General features: G+C 41.4%; 1 protein-coding gene across 3 annotated transcripts in view; it reads left to right on the top strand.

Moving 5' to 3' along the window:
* Positions 1-10,900: 10,900 nt before the first annotated feature.
* The window catches only part of FGD3 (FYVE, RhoGEF and PH domain containing 3), a 200,714-nt gene continuing 188,067 nt past the window's right edge, over positions 10,901-23,547 (top strand). For all 3 annotated transcript variants that reach the window (XM_061618205.1, XM_061618204.1, XM_061618206.1), the window contains exon 1: positions 10,901-11,356. In XM_061618205.1, coding sequence (XP_061474189.1) covers positions 11,344-11,356 — 13 coding nt within the window. In that variant the 5' untranslated portion in view covers positions 10,901-11,343. The remainder of the gene's footprint in view (positions 11,357-23,547) is intronic.

Raw genomic sequence — 23,547 nt, 5'->3', positions numbered from 1 at the left:
CCACAGCTGAGATGTGGCAAAAGGTTTTGTGGTCAGATGAGACCAAGATAGAGCTTTTTGGCCAAAACTCAAAGAGCTATGTGTGGCATAAACCTAACACTGCCCATGCCTCAAGACGCACAGTGAAGTATGATAGTGGCAGTATCATGCTGCAGCGATGCTGCTCATCAGCAGGGACTCTGTTGTATAGAGCTGGCTCTGCTCTATATGCTAACAAGATATGGAATTGCTTTTACCTGTTAAACTTTATATACACTTATACATATATTTACATACCCATATAGAAGAAATATAATCCCCCCCTTTAGGATGCACACCTTAGTGTGGTGAGGGGGTCTGAATGATAGAATCATAGAACCGTAGAGTTGGAAGGAGCCTTGTAGGCCATCGAGTCCAACCCCCTGCTCACAGCAGGAAATCCACAGCTAGAGCATCTCCCGCAGATAGCTGTCCAGCCTCTGCTTGAAGACATCCAGAGAAGGGGATCCCACCACCTCCCTAGGCAGTTGGTTCTATTGCCGAACCGCCCTTACTGTCAAGAAGTTCCTTCTAATGTCCAATCTGAATCTACGCTCCTGCAACTTAAAACCATTAGACCTAGTCCTACCCTCTGGGGCAGCAGTGAAGAAATCTGTACCCTCCTCTATGTGACAGCCCTTCAGGTACTTAAAGAGTGCAATCATGTCACCCCTCAGCCTTCTCTTCACCAGACTGAACATGCCAAGTTCCTTCAACCTTTCCTCATAAGACTTGTTCTCCATACCGGCTATCATCCTCGTCGCCCTCTTCTGGACCCGCTCTAACTTGTCTATATCTTTCTTAAAATGAGGCGCCCAGAACTGAACACAGTATTCCAGATGAGGCCTGACCAATGCAGAATATAGTGGGACTATTACTTCCCTCGACCTGGAAACTATAGCTCTGTTTATGCAGCCCAAAACCACGTTTGCCTTTTTTGCCGCAGCATCACACTGCTGGGTCATGTTCAACTTGCGATCCACTACAATTCCAAGGTCCTTCTCACACGCACTACTGCTAAGCCGGGTATTTCCCATTCTGTACCCGTGCATTTTGTTTTTGTGGCCTAAATGCAGAATCCTTTTCTTTATTGAATGTCATTTTATTAATTTCACCCCAATTTTCTAGTCTATCCAGGTCCTTTTGGATTTTATTCCTGTCTTCCATTGTGTTAGCTATCCCTCCCAGTTTCGTATCATCCGCAAACTTCATCTAAGTCATTGATAAAAATGTTGAAGAGTATCGGCCCCAGGACAGAACCCTGTGGCACTCCACTCGAAACCTCCTTCCAGTCCGAAGCAGAGCCACCGACGACCACTCTTTGAGTATGGTTTTCCAACCAGTTGTGAATTCATGTATTTCCATGTAGTATTTCCATGTAGTCCGCATTTGACTAGTTTGCTAATCAAAAGGTCGTGGGGGACTTTGTCAAACGCTTTGCTGAAATCTAGATAAATGACATCTATAGCATTTCCACCATCTACTAAGCTAGTGACCCGATCAAAAAAAGAGATGAGATTAGTTTGACAGGATTTTTTTTTGACAAACTGAGAGCAATGCCATCAGGAGTCTAGACCAAGAGGCTAGACTCCTAGCAGGGGCACCCAAGGCAGAATGGTCAAAGCTGAGACACCAGACTAAGATGCATCCAAACTCAGAGGAAGGCAATGGTAAACCACCTCTGAATACCTCTTACCACAAAAACCCTATGAACAGAGCATCCAAAATGCAACACGAGACAGTGCTGGAAGATGAGACCCCCAGGTCAGAAGGCACTCACCGAGCTACTGGGGAAGAACAGACAAGTGCGAGTAGCGCTGTGACTAATGACGCAGCTGGGTCAAAGCCGAAAGGAAGCCCAGAGGCTGATGTGCACAGATGCTAAAGGAGAGTCTGGAGTTGTACAACGCACACAATAGGAACATGGAATATGAGAAGCATGAACCAGGGAAAGTTAGAAATTGTCAAGCAAGAAATGGAACGCATCAACATTACAATACTTGGTGTGACCAAACTAAAATGGACGAGAATGGGACATTTTCAATCAGGCAACTACAAAATATTTTATGCAGGAAATGAGAAAATAAGAAGAAATGGGGTTGCTTTAATAGTGAGAAGTGATGTAGCAAGAGCAATTAGGAGCTACAATGCAAGGTCTGAGCGAGTGATATCAATGAGATTAAACAGGAAACCTATCAACATAACCATCATGCAAGTCTGTGCTCCAACGGCAAACGCAGAAGAAGAGGAATTGGAGAGATTTTATGCAGAAGTACAGGAATAAATTGATCATGCACCAAACCAAGATGTGCTGATAATCATGGGGGATTGGAATGCAAAAGTAGGGAACAGAGGAAAATTAGGAATTGTGGGGAAATGGGGCTTAGGAGACAGAAATGAAGCAGGAGAAAGACTTATCGAATTCTGTGAAGCCAATAATTTGTTTCTTGCGAACACATATTTTGAACAACCGAAAAGACAACTGTACACGTGGACGTCATCAAATGGTCAATATAGGAATCAAATTGATTATATAATTGGTAGCAGAAGATGGAGAAGTTCCATACTTTCTGAGAAAACAAGACCAGGAGCAGACTGCGGTACAGATCATGAACTGATCATATCCAAAAATCAGAGTAAAGCTAAAGAAGAACAACAAAGCACTCATAATGCCAAAATACAATTTAAATAACATCCCAGAAGCATATAAAGATCAAATAAGGAACATGTTTGAGGCTTTAAACTTAGTTGACAGAGAACCAGAAGAACTATGGAATGAAGTCAGAGACGTTATCAGGGAAATTCGTCAACAAATTTCCCACTCTCAAACCCCACTCTCAAATGGTGGGGGGTTTGACAACGGGAAATTTAAACCAAGAGTAGGGATGTTGAATAATCAACAGGGGAACACGCTGACTGACCGAGATGAAATAAAAGGAAGATGGAAGCAATACACTGAAGAACTCTATAAAAAAGATGCCAGGATGACAGATTCATTCATGGAGGAACTGTATGATGAAGAACCAGAAATTTTAGAATGCGAGGTGAAAGCTGCTCTTAAAATACTTGGAAGAAACAAATCACCAGGAATAGATGGCATACCAATAGAGTTGCTACAAGCTACTGAGACTGAATCTGTCCAAATTTTGACAAAAATCTGTCAAGAAATATGGAAAACTAAACAATGGCCCACACACTGGAAGCGTTCCATATACATCCCAATTCCAAAGAAAGGAGATCACAGGGAATGCAGTAATTATTGAACTATTGCCTTAATATCCCATGCAAGTAAAGTAACGGTCAAGATTCTACAACAAAGGCTCTTACCATATATGGAGTGAGAAATGCCAGACGTCCAAGCTGGATTCAGAAAGGGAAGAGGTACCAGAGATCATATCGCAAACATACGTTGGATAATGGAATGGACCAAAGAATTTCAGAAGAAAATCACCCTGTGCTTTATAGATTACAGCAAAGCCTTTGTGTAGATCATGAAAAACGATGGGATGCTTTAAAAGAAATGGGGGTGCCACAGCATCTGATGGTCCTGATGCGCAACCTATACTCTGCACAAGAGGCTACTGTAAGGACAGAATATGGAGAAACAAATTGGTTCCCAATCATAAAGGGTGTGAGACAGAGGTGTATTTTATCATCCTATTTGTTTAATCTATATGCAGAACATATCATACGGAAAGTGGGATTGGACCAAGATGAAGGAGGAGTTAGAAATATCAGTAATTTAAGATATGCAGATGATACCATACTACTAGCAGAAACCAGTAATGATTTGAAAGGAATGCTGATGAAAGTTCAAGAGGAAAGCACAAAAGCAGGACTACAGCTGAACATCAAAAAGACCAAAGTAGTAACAGAAGATTTATGTAACTTTAAAGTTGACAATGACGACATTGAACTTGTCAAGGATTATCAATACGTTGGCACAGTCATTAACCAAAATGGAGACAATAGTCAAGAAATCAGAGGAAGGCTTGGACTGGGGAGGGCAGCTGTGAGATAACTAGAAAAGGTCCTCAAATGTAAAGATGTATCACTGAACACTAAAGTCAGGATCATTCATACCATGGTATTCCCAATCTCTATGTATGGATGTGAAAGTTGGACAGTGAAAAAAGTGAATAAGAGAAAAATCAACTCATTTGAAATGTGGTGTTGGAGGAGAGCTTTGCAGATACCATGGGCTGTGAAAAAGACAAATAATTGGGTGTTAGAACAAATTGAACCAGAACTATCAGAAGCAGCTAAAATGATGAAACTGAGGTTATCATACTTTGGACACATCATGAGAAGACATGATTCACTAGAAAAGACCATAATGCTGGGAAAAACAGAAGGGAGTAGAAAAAGAGGAAGACCAAACAAGAGATGGATTGCTCCCCCCCTTCTTTACACTTCCTGACTTTAGACACATCACTTTAAGACCCCTGTGATGGACAGCATAGCAAGAATTTGTGTTAACCCCATAGTTTTTTCATGCCACTCCTTGTGCATAAGAATGTCATAGCAAACTGAAATCTCTGACTCCATCTGGGAGATTTAGAAAACACACCACAATGGGATAGGTGAGAAGACTTGATGCCAGCCACTAGGGACCTGGTGGGTGAAAAATGAAACATCTAAGAAGTAATGGATATTATCAAAAGGGAGAACTATTACAACCAATTAAAATATATTAACACTTATGTTAATATCTTCCTAACACGGGTTTACTCGCCATTGATGGTGCTGCAGGATTCTTTATGGTCATTATCTGGGTTGGTCTATTACAAAGGGAATTCCAGAGTTGAGGCACAATCTTAGATCCCAACACAATGTACAAGACTTACCCACGGGACTGCAAGCCGTCCAGTCGATCCCGTCCAGGGTGGCAGAGAAAGTTCCCCTCCTCTAGAGAGGCCTGAATAGGCTCCTGTTTGAGGCTACCAGGAACCCTGAACAGGAGTACTCCTTGTATGTACTTTATTGTATATTCACACAGTACTCTTTAAGGAACAATATCTACAAGCAATCCCTCTATTAACATTTCAGTGGCAGAAAACTTACTCTTGTTAGGTTTAGTTATAGCTGGCCTGGCTGTGAGTGCTCCCCTAATGAAGAAAAATACTCCTTCTGCTGGTCTTGTAGGGTAGAGACACACTCACTGTTCAGCTGGTTTCAGAGTGTATCTACCTCTCTCTTCTGAAGATGGGGGCACACGACACTAGTCAGACCTCATCCCTTTTTACTATAAAACCTGGTGGGATCAGCTTGAGTGAATTTTTTTTAAAAAAATCAGCTTCAAAGAGGTTTCACAACTGCAGGCGACTAGTGTGTTCACAGCCTTAGTGGTCCATGAGGAAAAAAAGTTTGGGAACTACTGCCATGAAGCCTATTTCTCCTATGAAAATGGGATCCAGGGCTATTAGGTCAAATACAAGTGTATATCTTTTTTTAAAAATGTCATATTATTAATTGGTACTAGCCTTGGGTGACTTGTCTGGCATCCTTACATGGAGTTGTCTCTTGTCGAACTGTGATAGTTGCAGTTACTGCCAGTGCTTGCCTGCTCAGGGTACCCGATTCTCCCAAGAATATTAACATTCCAGATTAGTGAGGAACAATGTACCCCTCCCTTCTACTTTTTGTTATGTTGGAATAAAAATAACAAACTATGGCAGCAATTCATACAAATGCACCCTATTGTTCTAACTGTATGTGCTCATGTACACATGGAGTTCCTGCACAGGTGAATGGTTCCATTCATTCCAAAAAAGGTAGCTGATCCATATTCATAAAATTGTGGACATGTGAACCAGGCCCCTTCATTTAAATGAATAGGAAACTTTTGTGTGTGAAGAACTATGTGTGTGCCGCTTGATCCAGGGGACCTGTGTTTATCGCCTTCTTGAGCAGGAAGTCTTAATGGTGAGCAGTTGCTATGGTATTTTTCCCCTCCCTATTCCTCTAGCCCCAGCCATATCTGTTTCCTGAGCTATAGACTGCTTGACAATGAGTAATTATAAACTTGCATTGAAAGCCTCTTCTCAGTATACATTTCAGTTTTCTGCATCCAGAATAACATCGTAGAGTTTGGTGTTAGTATAATTGTATTTCCCATTTGTGGCATAATCATTAATTGCTTTGCTCTTTGTTTACATGTGAAAGGGGCTCAGTGCAAAGTTTATAAATACAGCAATTTCAATTCATCATGTGAAAATTCTCATTTAAGAAATATGGTTCTAATTTAAAATCCTGCAATTTATAAATAGGGAGCTTTTGCACAAAAGAACCACTTTGTACATTCATTAGAGTATCATATGATGGCAAAAGCACATGAGGATCACCCTAAGGATTACATCATTCAGCAGAGAATGAAACACATATCTTTTATATGAAAATTATGTCAGGAGAAACTATCTACTTTCAGTCGTTGGGGTTTATAGTCTCTGATGACTCATAAAATGCTGAGGAATTTATACTTATATATAGATTTATTTATCATGAACATATTTTGGGAATATTCAGTAATGTGAAAAGCACACCATCAGGAAGAACAAAACTGTGCATGAAATGATTTCCTTCTGGATGAATATTAATGCATTATGGTCATCAAGAATGATGGTTATATAAATTTGAGATGAAGTGATCCTTCTTATCCCTTCTGGGTCACCCCTCTTGTGGAGTTCAGAGGCAATGAACAGAAGTTCCATGTTAATTTTCTTTTGCATCATAAAGTTATATCTTAAAACAAAAACTGAATAAAACTGCAATCCCTATTTACTGGGAAAAATTGGCACTATAACAGTAACCTCAAATCTAGTATCACTTATCACAGATTCTATCTCAAGCTGTAATTTTAAGATGGTATGTATCTCATTTAATACAATGACAATCAAAACATGATTAGGATTGAGCCATTTGTCAAATAATTGCCAAAGTAGAAAATTGTGACAGAAACGTGTTACACCTACTTGTGTGAAGTGTATTCCAAAGAAGATATGTAATCATAACACACAGGAAGTACCCTGAAGTGCTTTTTTAAAGCAGTATTTTACCGATATTTAGTAATAAAAGATATAGTTAGTACTGCGTATGAACCCTTTCCCCTATAGCTGTAATATTTATTTATTTATTTATTTTATTTCATTTATATACCGCCCTAAGCCTGACGGCTCTCTGGGCGGTGTACACAAGAGATAAAAACAGCACAATATATAACTACAATAAACACAATAAAGTCAAAAACCAAAAACAAACAAATAACAAAAAGCAAACAGCATCATAATACAACATAAAAAGTACAATTAAAATACACTTTAAAAACAGATTAAAATACACTTTAAAATGCCTGGGAGAATAAAAAGGTTTTCACCTGACGCCGAAAGGATAGCAGCGTCGGCGCCAGGCGCACCTCATCAGAGAGACTGTTCCACAATTCGGGGGCCACCACCGAAAAGGCCCTAGATCTAGTCACCACCCTCCGAGCTTCTCGATGAGATGGCACTCGGAGGAGGGCCTTAGATGTTGAGCGCAGTGTACGGGTAGGTTCATATTGGGAGAGGCGTTCCACCAGGTATTGCGGTCCCATGCCGTGTAAGGCTTTATAGGTCAAAACCAGCACTTTGAATCTAGCCCGGAAACAAATAGGGAGCCAGTGCAGACGAGCCAGAACAGGTGTTATATGAGCGGACCTTCTGGTCCGCGTCAACAGTCTGGCCGCTGCATTCTGGACTAGCTGTAGTTTCCGAATTATCTTCAAGGGCACCCCAACGTAGAGCGCATTGCAGTAGTCCAATCTAGAAGTTACCAAAGCATGAACAACAGAGGTGAATACTATCTCTCCATGATTATTTTCAGAGGCTTCAGTTTGTTAAGTTAAATATATTTTAATTATTAGTTGTTCTGGCAGGTTTTTTCCTGATGTAATCTGGATTATTTTGGTTGAATGTGAAAATGCTTGTTTAGATTTGAGCATAATGCCAACACTACAGCATAATATCAGATGGCAGCAATGAGGAATAGATGAGCCTTATACTTTGCCTGAGGAGGCAAATAAAATTCAAACCACATTTACGTTAAGGAGCAGTGGAGCTGAACTCCTTCTCTTCCTTCACTCCCTCCCCCACCTGCCCTCACGGTTTGGTAGTGTTTCCTGTGGCTGCTTAGAGAAAACCACAAGCACTGAAACCTTTTCTCTCATCAGTGAGACACAAAAGGCTTGTTTTAATTCCACACTGGCTTTCCAGAATTAATAACACAATACTGATAAGCATCCCACCTGTCCCTCCTGAAACCAAACACACAGGAAGTACACTTTTGTGGCCTGATACTATAAACCTACCATGCTGTTCTCATATGTGAAATCATTTGCTCATAAATAAAACACAACATGGCAAAATAATTCACCTCCCTTATAGCTCTGATTAATTCAGAGCCTTAAAGCCCAACACTGGCTTCCTGTCCACTCCTGGATCCAGCACAAAGGCCTTGTCCTTACCATCAAAGCTCATGGTTTTCCTCCCCCATGGTCCCCCTTATCTTTCTGCTCTTATGTCCCAAATCATTTCTCCTCTTAATCTTCATCTCTCCTGCTTTACCACCCTCAGTCATCTGCTCCCTCAAGGGGCTCCACTCTTTATCCATTTATGCTGTTATGCTTGGAGCTGCCTCCCAGTCAGACCACATATGTGATGCCACCTCTTTTGCTTCCTTCAAATCTTTCCTCAAAACCCATAATTTCCTTGAAGTCTTTGGCTCTCTAATAGCTGCCCATTGTCTAGCCCTGCCTCTGCTTCCCTGTGATGAACTTCAGATTGTAAGCTTCTTGGGTTGGGGACTTGTCCTATAATACTCTGTAAAACACCATGCTGATGGTGCCATATCACTGCTACTACTACTACTGTTACTATGGGTAGTACTACTAACAACAGTCATGGGAAAAATTGTTGTTTAAAATGATAGAATGGAAATATACAATACTTCTCAATGCTAAACTTTATTTCTGCTCTAAAATGTGTTATTTAGGAATGGGACATTAGCTTAGTGAGAGAGTCCATATGCGTATTTTATTTATTTATGTATTTATTATTTGATTTATATCCTGCCCTTCCTGCAACAGGAGCCCAGTTGCATGCAAAAGATACCAGGTTCAATCCCTAGCATCTGTGGTTAAAATTATCAGGTAGCAAATGACACAAAAGAACAGGAGTGTAGTCGTTCAGGGTAGTAGACTCATTACTTTTTTGGGAGCAGAGTCCTTGCCAGATCCCTATGACTACAGTCAGCATGAAAGGACAGGACTCTTCTCAGTGGCTAACATACTCCCTTTTCATGCTGATTGGCTCATACATAGGGACCTGGCAAGGACTCTGCTCCCAAAAAAGTAGTGAGTCAGCCACTGAGAAGACTCTTCTCAGTAGCTAACACAGAGCCTCCCATTTCATGATGATTGGCTCCTAGGGACGATCTGTTGTAGTGGAGTGTGGACTTGTCTCCCTTTGTCTTCCTGTTGTCTCATGAGGGAAAGTGGAAAAGGGTACATGGCTGTGAAGGGGTGTGGTGTGACAATCATGAAGGGACCCTGCACTTCTGAATTTGCCACTACACTGCTGCAAAAGACTCTGTGGAAGACCCTGGGAAGCGCCCAATCAAAGGGTAGAAACACACTCACTGTTCTGCCAGTTCCAGTGCTTCTCCACCTCTCTCTTCTGAAAACCTGGGCATATGATGCTAGTCAAACCGCGCCCCCTTTTACCTGGTGGGAGCAGCTTGAATGTTGTTTTTAAAATCAGCTTCAAGGAGAATTTGCAACTGATTGGCATATCTGTTCCCCTTCCAGGTATGGCAAATGGAAATGCTTTCCTAGAGGCATCTAGTGTGTTCATAGCCATTGAAAGAGCATCCTGTACCCTTCAGAGTCATCTCTGAGGCAAGATGATGTCATGGGGTTTGGCCTAAGACATCTTGCTGCCTGAGGGAAAGTAGGGCCTCCCCATTCCAGAAGGTGGTTGAATGGCAGTTGAATTTTACTTCAATGCTGGTCATGAAACATCATTTGCCACCACACCCAAGGGCACCCATCTGGCTTAGAGGGTACCACCAGACCTTGCCACCCTCCCTCACCCCTGGCATCTGCTGCCCGAGGTGTCTGCATTATTCTGCCGGATGTATCAAGTTTCAACACCAGGTAAAAACATGGTTATTCACCCAAGTTATTGGACAAAAGTGGTGCCCCTTGATTGGTGGATTTATTTGTTATTTGATTTATATCCTGCCCTTCCTCCCAGCAGGAGTCCAGGGCAGCATATAGGTGTGATGTTAGTATATTATCTATTTTTCCATTAACTTGTAGTTAAATGAATATATTAAATGAAATATTTGTTACAATATTGTTTTAATGTTGTTTCTTGGCTCTGGGATCGTGTGAAGAGAAGGTTGTAAATAATTGAAGGTAATAGGTAAATAAAACAAAATAATGGTAGGTCTGGCCCTGCCCAACTCTTCAAGATACCCGTTATTCAAAGATTTCTCAGATTCAGACTCATATAGGCGGGTTTGGCATGACTTTGCAGGGGACCCTGAGCCATCTCCATCTCTTTTAAGAGTGCAGATGAAAGATAGTCTTGTTGTTTTACCTTAAAAAACTAACAGATTTACCACAAGTCTTTTTCTGTTTCCTTGTTGCGACAGTCTCAACTAGGGCTACCCTTTTAGAAGAAGATTCTTTTTCCTAGAAAGTTGGGACTGAGAACCCTGTAGACAAAGCTTTTAGCTAGATTGAGACCCCCCCCCTCTTCCAGTGCAGTTCAGGCCTTCTTTTTACCCACAATCCCCCGACACTTAGTAAGTTTTTCATTCTTCTTGGCGGTGGGGTGGGAGCGGGGAGTGGAGGAAACCTGAACCTGAGACGCCCCCCAGCCAGCCTCTGTTCTGCAGCTGCACCTGGCGCCTTGGCAGGCTGAGCACGTTCCTCCCCGCCAGACTGTACGCACTCGTCAGCCGGCCTCTACCGGGGAAGCGCCTGAGCCTCTCTCGCTGGGGGCAGCTTGCGGCGATGAGGGTGTGTGGAAGCTGAGGCAATAGCCGCCGAGACCGCTGGGGGCAAGCCTGTTGAGAGGCGCAACATTGCCCTCCTCTCGGCCGGTGCTTCAAGGCAAGATGAAGCCGCCGGATAGAAATCGCAGGCGGGAGAGACCCCGAACAGCTCTCCCTTCCCTCCTCGTCGCCTTCTGAGGGTGCCTCCTTTGCAGGTCCTCCAGCCCAGCCTTGCACCTCAGGCCCCGTCCAAAGTTACAGAGGCGCTTTTCCAGCGAGAGTTAAACAGAGATGGAGCCGGAAGGTGAGTTTGCGGTGGCGGGTGGCAGCCCTTTCCACAGGAGAGGTGAAAAGAGGAATTGCACATCCCAGCTTTGCTGAAGCTCTTTCCCCCCGCCGCTTCAAAGTGCAGCTCCCTTGCCCTTTTCCAAGGCTGCTTGCATGTGCTTCTCATCTCCCTGCGCCCCAGGAAAACTTTCCATGAAAGTTTGAGGTTGGACTGCCAAATGCATCTGCACGGAAGCCAAAGTCTTTCATTGTTCTCTTTCTCTCTCCCCCCACCCCCCAGCATACTTTTCTAAAGGTTTGAACAAGGGGGAGCTGTCTTGTGGTGGAATGTGCTTGAATGGATTGGTTTTCTTTTTTAAACTTCAACATACAAGGTTAGCTGAAAGTGTTAATGTAAACCCCCCCCCAGACCTGCATTTTCAACCTGGAAGCCAGCCTGGATCGCCTGCTAATAAATCCAGCAGCCCACATTTGACTAAATAGAGGCAAAATGGTTTATTCTCGCTGTCTTGGAGGAAACCACCTTGCTTAAAAATGTGGAAGTTTAAAGAGAAGGGACTGGGATTCATATTTTGGCTCTAGGCATCTCCATATGCTGGGTTCTTGGTGTGATGAGAAAGAACTGGATTGATGTGCATATGAATAACAATTGTATCTGTAATTGGAGTTTGTTTATGCCATTTTTCAGAAGATTATACTGGGAGACCCCTCTCTAGTAGTTAAGAATTCCTTCCTGGATCAAACCAGGAGTCTTCCAGTCTCCATACTGCTTTCAACAGTTGCTTGCTTTATGTATTGGGAAAGTTTTCAAAGCAGGACATGAGGGCAGCTGCCACCCCCTTTTTATCATTAGCATTTGGTAATCAGGTATATTGGTTCTGAACACAGAGAACACAGGTTCCGTTTAGCTAATCTCCATTAATTTAATAACCGAGTTTAAGCTAGTGCCTGTCACAATATTTTGTGGCAGCAAATTTCAGAAGTCAGATGCATTGAGTCTGTCTGTCGTGAGCATACTGTCCCTCAATTCCATTGGGTGATTTATTTATTTACATAGTTTTGACTCAGTTCTTCAACAGAAAAGGCTCCCAGAGCAGTTTACAGATTAATAAAAACAAGACATCGAGTAATCAGGCTTACACTAAAAAAGACATGGATCAAAAGGAGAAAGAGATGAAGAGGTAGAAGGGAAAAAAGCAAACTGAGATACCAGTTCTTAAAGTTTGCAGACTTCTTAAAGTCAGCTGGGAAGGAAACAGGAGCCAAAAGGAGCTGGTCTCTTAGTATAGCTGATGGAGAGTCTCCACAGCAGCCTGATGGAATGGTTGCTGGTGGGTGATGGTTAAAGGAGAGCCAAAGGCAGCTGGTCTCCCAACAGAGCTGATGGACTTAATGTTGTATTATAAGAAATATTCCAGGTTCTCCACATTTATAATTTTGTGTATCTCTGTGTTTTAGCACAAAAGCCCAAAGCACTTCCTAATGGTGAAGATACTATATGTCTTGTATATGGCTCTGGTTTATGTGCTTTTAACATCTAGTTCTGGTTGTTAAAGTTCTGCTTTTTTTTTTGTTTAGGATGATTGTTGTTTTAATTGATTATTTTAATTTGTTAGCCAATCTGCAAGCCTTTTGGAACATAGGAAACATAGGAAATTGCCTTATACTAAGCTAGTCCATTGGCCCATCCAGTTCATTATTGCCCACAGTGGTTGGCAGCAGTTATCTTGGTTTCAGATGGTTCTTTCCTATCCGACAGTACCTGAGACTGGAGATTTGGGCTTAAAGTGTGGGATATAAATATAATAAATACCTAGTTTGAGATGAGACAACCAGAACTGTACATATAATGAAATGTGAGTAACAAAGTTAAGCACAGGTAAAACACACTGAATATACATTTAAAAAAACACTTTTTTGCTCCTTTTTCTATCACTTCATTAATTTTCTGTCATCTGTTTGATTTCTGGGGCAGAGACTTTCCTGCTGTGAATAGATCGAAACATTTTGGGTGCTATTTCTGTCCCCCCCCCAACCACATTCTTAAGTGAGGGCCTGGAGAAAGTCCTAGTTAACAGCTAACTGCCAATAGCCTTTGTGTGTTGGATTTGGCAGACTTGAGCAGCTGCTGAGTTCAATTATTGTTCAGTGGAAATGTATACCAAGTGCATATTGCATCTTGAGACATCTTAGGAGTATTTGAATCTTGAACCAAGTTCTGAAGATCTCACCAGACCTGTGACATTAAAGTTACCTTTAAAGACATATACTTGTTATTCTCTTAGAAAGAACGTCAAGTTCAACGCTCTGGTTGAAACAGTACCCCCTAGTTTCCATGTGCCTAAGAGTGAGAATGCTTCTTTTTAATAGGGCTCAAACAACTAGTATCATAAAAACACACAAAGAGACTGTCCTTGGCTCCTGATTGTTTTGGACAGGTGCTAAAAACATATTAACTGCAATTTAAGAGAATGAGAATTAACCTTAATGTCGTTGTTGTTGTTATGTTGATTTTCTGTTTAACTAAAATACTGTAAATGGAGGATATCTTCATATACTTAGCTCATGTTGAATCAGAACATTGTCTTTGACATTATCAACAAGTATACATATTAAAAAAACTCTACAGTTAAATCCTTTTGTATGTGCATAAATGACCACATTTGGTTACATTTCTTATGAGTTGTTAAAATAGGACTTGTTATATATACCGAGGCTCTGCAAGGTTTGAGGAGGCCCTGGATCAGGTGCTTTTTGAGATCCCCTTCTGGCTGATCCTCTCCCCTCCAGTGGCTCTACTTCCTCCTACCCCCAGCTGTTCCCATCTTACCTTAAATGCACCAGGTGGCTGAAGGATCTCCCCCTCACACACTCACTCACTCACTCACTCACTCACACACTCACTCACACACACAGACAGACAGACACAGAGTTTTAAAACTTCTTGGACTGGTTTGAGAATGAAGTGATGTCATATTGCACCATGTTCTTCTAGGAAGTGTAGGCAGAGGGAGAGGGCATAGAAGGGCTCACGCCTCTGGGAGCGGTTCAAGCCCCTTCTATTAAAAGTTTAAAAAGAGAAGGAGAACTGTTGGCCTCTTTGTACATTTAAGGTATTAGGAAGTCCTCAGCCCCTCCCCTCTTAGAAGGGCAAAGCCAGTCAGCCAGCTTGGGGCTCCCTGGGTTATATGTGTGTGTGTACATGCGCGTGTGTGTGCGTACATGAACATAACAGTTTGGCCTATATATAACACATGGAAAGCTTTTTTGCTTTTCTTATTCATAACCACTGTTCTATTGAGATATCTAGCATATGTTTGTCTATCTCTACAAGTGCTATTATCTTATCTGTAAAAAGTCAAGAAAAACAATGAGACTCATTTTTAGAACATTTGAAAGCCTACGGGTAAATCTCGTATTTGTCACAGTTTCCACTTTATTAAAAGTTGGGCTAAATGCATGTTGAAGTTGAATGTCCAAGATATCTCTGCAACTTTTTAAAAGTAAAAGTGCTCCCATCCAGCCAGATTCCATGTCCTCATGTAGTGAGGCAATAGCATAAATAGTAGGCTGTGCTCCATGGTCAGCTGAGGCATTAGCCAAATTGGACCTCTTTGGAGGCATTCGGGCCTTGGCCAAGTTTGGTTCACACAGCCACAGATCACTATGGTTTGGATTGGATGACCTAGAGCCATCCACGGCTGTCAAGGGGCGGGGCGTAGGACAGGAAGAAGAGGCAGGTAGAGCAGAAAACCTCATGAAAAGACCAAGACCTACCTCAGATCCCCAACTGTGTTTTTCAGGAGAAAGTAGGCCTAGCTTTCTGCCTGCCTGCCACCTCTCTCCCCCCCGCTCCTCCAGCAGGATCAATCTCTTGGCAATTTTGCATGGCAAGGGGGAGGTGGTGCAGGGGGCATTCCCAAAGGAAAATTGATTGCTCAGCATCACCATCACAGAATCGCCCCCCGCTGACTAGCTGTTCAGCAAAGGGGTCAATTGTGCATGGTGTGGATGATGCTCTGCAAACCATAACAATAGGCCAGTGGTTATGAACAAGAAAATGCTCTGTATTTGCGGAGCATCACCAGCACAGGATTGCCCCCTCTGCTGATCAGCTGTTTGGCAGAGGTGGCAATTCTGCTGCTCTGCAAACGGCTTTCCTTTAGGAAAGCCCTTTGCAGAGCATCACCAGCGAAGGATTGCCCCTTCTGCTGATCAGCTGTTCAGCAGAGGGAGCAATTCTGCAGTGTGCTGCAATGCCTCCCCCACAATCAATGCCTCCCCCACAATCAATGCCTCTACTGAGTAGCCCTGCCTCCGAACTTATTCAGGAGAGAATCTGAGGTGGGCCGGGATGGTGGTCCCAAGGTCAACCCAGGGCAGGTTAGCCTGAAGACCTCGTGGATTGGACCCATGGGGTGAGTGGTGGGGGCTGTGTACAGCCCTAATAAATAAACAATCCTATATATTAGGTTCATTAATACACATTCTTAATTTGGAAAATCCCAGAGCATTTCACAATTCAAAATGTCTAATACAACTTGAAGGCACATAACAAAATACATGTGGTTCCAGAATTACGTTAGAAAAGGGTGACAGAGTCACTTGAACAGTCACTGGGACCTGTCCCCAGCATTCCAGCATCTTTCAAGATCTGGTCCTGCAATGTCATGTAAGGGTCTTTGTATGGAGGAATTTAGTACGATGGCTCCCTGTATAAGATCCAACACTTTTGGAACAGTCTTGGTTTTCAGGACAATTCTGTAGCATAATTTCTAGTATCAAGAGAGAGTTTCTTGCAGTTTCGAAAGGGGAGTGGAATTTCACACTACGCTGCAGTTAAAATGTCTTCCTAGGAGTGAAAATCTAAACTTGAAAATGTTAGTTATTTAAAAAGCTGTGGACAAACTATGTTTGTAGGCAATGGGAATACTATGTTTTGAGGATATCAGAGCTTGTGGTTCATTGAGACCTGGAAGGATTCAGACATAGAGATTGCATACGACAGAGCAAGATGGATCATTACCTCTTGAAGATACAGATCTGTGCCCACATTGAAGTGATGGTCTGGTTTAGTGAGTTTCCAGGGATTTACGGAGCCATACAGATTTCAGAACATTTTGAGGAATGAAAAATATGGAATAGCAGGCTGGTTTCATCCATTGAATGATGCAGGTCCACCCCATAACCTGTCATTTATCACTTCGTCAGTGCAAGTTTACAGAGGATCTGAAGTATGTGAAGCCAAAGGGAGGGTGTAAGTCTACATGCACTGAAGCCAGATGATTATAGCCTACTCATTTTTATAAGATTTAGCTATGAACACTGTAGCACCAAAGAACTACCCCCCATGTCTGCCTGCCATCTAACATAGAGATGGTGTATATTAACTTGATTGGAAGGTTAATGTCAATTCAGTCTGAGCACACTTAGGTACCATTTTCTACATTCCTGGCAGTGTGACTTTCTGCCTGAATCTGGCAATGAGACTGTGCTTGTTTTGGTAGATGACATCCATTTAGAGGGTGATACTAGAGGTTGTCACATATTGATTCAGTTAGATCCTTCTGTGGCTTTTGATTCTGCCAGCTATGAGGTTTTGGAGACCCTTGTTCAGAGCACTCCTCTTGACTGGGTCCCATATGTCCTTAACAGGGAGATCTCAAAGGTGATAGTGAATATTTGTCAGGGCAGGGCAGGGCAGGGCTGGATTGGAGGACCTTATTAACCTGATAGCCACATGGCTTCATAGACAGCATTCCAAAGGCCAGATGTCCATATATGCTTTTCAGGGTCTGAACTGGTGATAACTAAGCAGGAAAGAGATATTTGAGTCATTGTGATGAAAATGTTGACCTAGTGTGTGGCAGCTATAAAAAAAAGGCAAATTTTAGGGATCATTGGGAAAGAGATTGAAAATAAAACTGTCAGTATTGTAATGCTGTTACACAAATCTATGGTGTGACAGCACTTGGAATACTGTGAATAGTTCTAGTTGCCACAGTTCAGAAAGGATATTGTAAAGCTGGAAAGGGTTCAGAAAAGGGCAACCAAAATAATGATGGGGCTAGAACAACTTCCCTGCTAGGAAAGGTTACAACATAAGGGTCTTTTTCATTTTAGCAAAACGTGAGTAAGGACATGATAGAGGTGCATAAAATTATGTTTGTACAGCAGGTTACATTCCAGCCATGCAAATGTCAGGGGTTTGCATACACTCACCCCCAGGCAAGCACAAGGCAGTATCACAGTTCAAGGTCACATTCCAGCCAGGCAAAAGCACTTGAGAAGGAGGTGGAGCAGGGCCAGTGAGGGGTGTGGCCTGGGGAGAGAGGCCAGTAGGACTGCATTTGGGCCTTAGGTTCCCCACTTCTGATTTAGGGTATTTTAGAATATTTTTAAACTCGCCTTTACACTTCAAAAGGCTCAAGGTGGCATAAAAACCAAACCAAAACAACTTGGATCTGTGTTGCTTTCTTCACCCATCAACACGGAAGAGAAGAGTCAAACGGCAGTTGATCCCAGGCAGGCCAATGGAGGAGGCCATGCTGCCTTGCCTCTCCTTTGATCACTCCATGTGGTTCCAGCATGGCTCCATCTTGTCTCTGCCTTCCATTCAACCTGTGTTTAAGGCTAATAGATGAGATGGCAGACATTAGTGCCGCTTGATACCAGCGTTTCTCTCTTTTGTTTCTTATGAGGTCTGCAGTCCTTGTAGTTACCTCAGGGGTTCAGCCTTTTTGGATCAGTGAGTGTCAGAGTGCTGAGGTATTTCTAGACTAACTGCAGTGCCTGGATGCTGTGGTGCATCCAGAAGGGCTTTTTACCCACGCCACCTATTAAAAGGCTGCAGCCTCTCTTTTACAAGTCAGATGTATTGACCACCAAAACCCTTAAACTTCTACATAGGATTTATCTTTCATGACCATTTGGGAGCTTCATCTGGTGCAGAATGTGGTAGCCTTTTCACGATAGTGTTGAGTACTTGCAGCATATTATACTAATGTTACAGTGTATACAGTGGTTTCCTATTGTCTTCCAGGGAATAAATGCTGGTGTTTTTGACTCGCAGAGCCGTGGACAACTTGCCCCTTTGTAATTTAAGAACATATGCTGAACCTATAGAGCAATTGTTGCTTGGCCAATAAACCATTCATAGTGTGGCTTAGGCGTCTATTCTTTTGTCCTTTTTTGTATTCTATTCTGTTCATTTGTCAGTGTAGCAGGCATGCTGTTCCACTTTGGCATTAATTCCTAAAAAGGCATTAAAATACTGTACACAGTGCATACTACAGGAAACAATTGGTTTACAGGGATCATAATGTAAGCCCAGTTCACGTCCCTCTATTAGCAAAATAGAACGTCTTGGGGAACTTTTTTTGGGATGTTCTGAACAAACCTACAACGTCACAGACTTTTGATCAGCATTTCAGAATTATGAATATGAAAATTTTGCATTGTTACTACTTTGCTGTTTGACTTTTTTGTTTGACAAATGTGTTTAAACATGTTTCCCATGACTGTAAAGAATGGAATCATTTTCTTTTGAAAATGCTGAAACTTGAGACTCTGTTTCCGATGGAATGTAAGGATGTTCCTTATATCATAAACCACAGCTGCACAATATTCCTGGCAAAGAAATGCTAACTCCATATTCATAATATGAATTCATTTTTTATAACTATCTTCCATGTATAATGCCTAATGAAGCAATTATATGATCACTAGAACAGCTGCTGTAATAAAGGCACAGTTCCTATTTACAGTATGTGTTTTTAAAAGCTAGTTATAAATCTTTTGAAGTAAAGCCTTGTAATACTAATTTAATAGAATATAAAGCAGATTGATTAAAATGGCATCACTTTAAATAGCTTTATTGTTGCAGGTTTGATTTGAACTAGTCTATTTGATAAAGGTCCAGATGACATTAAGTGACCTAAATGTATCAGATCAGTCAAGTAACACATAATAAACTGTATACTTTTTCAACTTTAAACCTTTTAGGAAACAAAACTACTGTTTCGTAAATTATTTAGAAATGCTGGCACCATTACACAGAGCTTGGGCATGGTGTTCATTCATTTCAGCAAAATTTACTTCTGAGTAGTTGAGTAGGGTTGGGTTTAAAACCATTCTCTTGCATGCTAAAAGCTGAGGCTGGAATTTAAAGCTAAGTGAGCTTGCCATTGCTCAGTGGTGGAGAATCTGTGACCCTCCAGATGCTGCTGGGCTACAACTCCCACCATCCCTGACCATTGGCTATGCTGGCTGGGGCTAATGAGAGCTGGAGTCTGACAATATCTGGAGGGCCACAGGTTCCTCACTCCTGGTATAGATAATTACCCTAATCTCACAAGAGAGACCAGCACATAGAAACAACCTGTGTGGATTCCCATGGTAGTTTGGGAACTGAATGTACGGATCAGATGTAGTTGTGCGTCTTTTAATGTGATCTACATCCATACTCTTACCTTATGTCTAGTGGTTGTACATCCCCATCCCTTTTACAATGCTGATAAGAACATACATTATACAACACCTTGTTCACATGGCTGCCATTGAATCATAACCAGTTTAAGATCCGCCAGCCAAGGAAATAGGTTAGTTGTAAGATATGTCAAGTATCTGAACTTTTAAACAAAAAGAACAGTTCTCATAGTTACTGAATACCTGGACTAAGAAGACAGATAACTATATTTACTGTGTTGTGCTCAAGTTGCAGTATGGTGGATGGTAGCTTTGCTCCAGAGAGCCTTTGGTTGGGACTGACGGTCAGCCTGACATTGTTTAAAGTTTTTTATCTTTTATTTTTATCTTTTAAGTTCTTTTATTCTCACTCTCTTACATGTGTATGCACATATATACATGTCTGTATGTTTGTATGTGTGTGTATGTGTACACTTAATGCATTTGATGTATTTTAATTGTATTCTATGCATTTTAATTTACTGTAGTGTTTGTGTTTTTATTGTGTGTTTTATTATATATGTGTGCTATTTTATTGTAGCTGCCCTGAGTGCCCTATTGTAGGATAGAAGGGCGGGATAGAAATATTTTAAATAAAATAATAATAAATAATAAATAAATGTACATGGCATAAAATAGAATCAATAGTGCACAACAAGCCCTTCCCACAATGAATAAAAAAAAATGTTTGAAAAATGGAAATAGAGGAAATGTATGTTAAGCAAAAGGGTTTTTTTATGCTACATATTTTCCCCTTAAAATTTGGCAATGCAAACTACAAGAAAGCCTGGTGAAATAGATCATAATGCTTCTAGTTTTCAAGTTCGTTTGAAAAAAGCATTAGAAACGCAAATGCATACAATATAGTCTGCCCAAGACAACACAGGGGCAGATGCCGCTGAATTATATTAGCTTCTGTCGAACAGCAGTGATTTCATATGATGCCACACAATGGTTCATTTGTGATTCACAAAATCATTGAAAGCATAGGGACATCTCCATTGCCTTTTCCTATAGCCTCTTTTGAGCAGCATCTTGTGATTGTGTGAAATCTTCACAATGCAAGCCTGTACATGTCTGCTCAGAAGTAATTTCCATTGAGTTCAACTGAGCTTTTCTCCCAGATAAGTAGGTACTGGATTATGGCCTCAATATGGGTTTGATGCAAAAGTCTAAATTACAGCAGTACAAAAGTATAAATTGGCTTGGATTCTGTGTAAATTGCTTCCTATAACTGCACCATTTTTATTGTTACTGCCAGGTTGTCATGCTGGCAGTATTGTACATATAAAGAAATGTTGACGGGTTTAGGTCAGAAAAAGGAAGTACTACTTCACATAGCATACAAGATATTGTGATTGGTACCAACTTGGATAGCTTTAAAAGGAAATAAGTTAACTGAGGATAAGGCTGTCATTGTTAGAACTGTATAAAATTATGCATGGCATGGAGAAAGTGGATAGAGAAAGCTTTTTCTCCCTCTCTCGTAACACCAGAACATGTGGACATTCAATGAAGCTGAATGACAGACAAAAGAAAATACTTCTTCACACAGCACATAGTTAAACTATGGAATTTGCTGCCCCCGAGGCAGTGATTTCCACCAACTATGGAATTTGCTTCCACAAGATGCAGTAATGGCCACCAGCTTGGATGGCTTTAAAAGAAGATTAGACGGATTCATGTAGGACAGGGCTATCAATGGCTACTAGCCGTGATGGCTGTGCTCTGCCACCCTAGTCAGAGGCAGCATGCTGCTGAAAACCAGTTGCCGGAAGCCTCAGGAGGGGAGAGTGTTCTTGCACTCGGGTCCTGCTTGTGGGCTTCCCCCAGGCACCTGGTTGGCCACTGTGAGAACAGGATGCTGGACTATATGGGCCATTGGCCTGAACCAGCAGGCTCTTGTGTTCTGTCTCCAGTGTTGGAGGAGGTACACTTCTGAATACTAGCTGTTGGAAACTTCAGGAGGGGAGACTGCTATTGCACTCATGTTCTGCTTGTGGGCTTTGCACAGGTATCTGGTTGGCCACTATGGGAAACAGAATGGTGGACTTATATGTCCAGCAGCAGTCTTAAAATATGCCCATTTCATTTTATATGATGATATCTTATTTCATCAATATTTGTCACATCTCAGTTCATCAATATTTTTGCTTTCTCTCCACAAACTCAGATATCCTCTCTTGAGATATGTCCTTGCTTACAGCCTTTGAATCTGTTACTCTTCATATAATAGTCAAAATTTTCAGAAGGAGTTTTTAAATTCTTGCCTTCAGAATATATCTCCTCATTTGCCTGGCAGAACTATACCATATTCTTTATGCTTATATCAGGATATATAATCCAAACAGTGATTGTAAGATCTTAAATTGTTGCAGGAAGCTCATGTAGTTCTTAGACAGTAGCTATTCTGTTGAAGATTGTTGTGCCATGCTGTGGAATGCAGACAATTCATTCCTTGCTTTTGTATCAAAGATAAACAAGAGTTGGTTTATTGTGAAAACTAGACTGAAGATATCATAGGACAAAACCCAGAAGAATTTAGAATTTTATTTGCATAAGAATTTTGAGTGGCCTAATGTATGCACAGAGAGCCAGTGTGGTGTAATGGTTAAGGTGCTGGACTACGACCTGCGAGACCAGGGTTCGAATCCCCACGAAGCTCACTGGGTGACCTTGGGCCAGTCACTTCCACTGAGCCTCAGAGGAAGGCAATGGTAAACCCCCTCTGAATACCACTTACCATGAAAACCCTATTCTTAGGGTCGCCATAAGTTGGGATCGACTTGAAGGCAGTCCATTTCCATTTCAATGTATGCACTTCCCTGGGAGTGAGTAATGTTGAACTCAGTAGGAGTTACTTCTGAGTAGACATGCATGGATTACACTGTGAATTAAGAGTTTTAATACATGATTTCTGCATGTGAAAAAATGAATGGGAAAAAGACTGTTCAACTTGAGTTTTTTTATGGTAGGAAAAAGAATTTTGTTTGACACAATTTTCAAGGAATTAAAAGACTAAGCTGAAGCTGGCTAAACGAAGCTCTATTGTAATAAAGCGTTGTAAAATATTTTAGGGCCTTGTGATTGTTTTTAATATGAAAATGAATAACTTGTTACTTTGGGGGCACATTTTCTTTTCTTTTAAAATGCTTTATTGCATTGTAATGTATTGGATTTGCTTTGATGACTTCCACTTAGATGGATGGCTGTTCAGTTACGGAAAAGTATTTTTATGCCTGACTGAGGCATGAATGAATAAAGTGCTTGTGATTCTGCTGTCTCAGAGCCCTTCATAAATACTGCAAAGCTCAATCATCAATGGCTTGTAGTGACCTCTGGAGTGTGATACAACTGCAGTTTCATGCCACCACCATTTGGAACTTATTTGCTGAATGGATGGTGTCTAATTGATGCAGGAAAAAAGTAGCCTAAAGATTAAAAACCCAGTTCATAATCCAGAAATTTGAATAGACAGCTGGATCTTGAAACTTCCAACAGCAAATCCCCAATTTTTGTGATTCATTTGTAAAGATTCTAAAATAAACAGAATCCTCCTCTTCCATTTAAGAGCATAGTTAAGACACATAAATTCCCCCATGAACATTAGAAGTTAAGACACTCGGGCATTAACACTTGTTCTACTGTCTTACAACTTACCTATCAGTGATTTTTGTCACTCATCATCTTCCTCTGCAGATTGAAAGAACAATGAAGCTGATATAATTAGTATATCTCATA

The sequence above is a fragment of the Rhineura floridana genome, chromosome 3 (assembly GCF_030035675.1).
Source record: "Rhineura floridana isolate rRhiFlo1 chromosome 3, rRhiFlo1.hap2, whole genome shotgun sequence".
Taxonomy (NCBI): Eukaryota; Metazoa; Chordata; class Lepidosauria; order Squamata; family Rhineuridae; genus Rhineura; species Rhineura floridana.
This window is presented reverse-complemented; position numbering and strand designations above follow the sequence as displayed.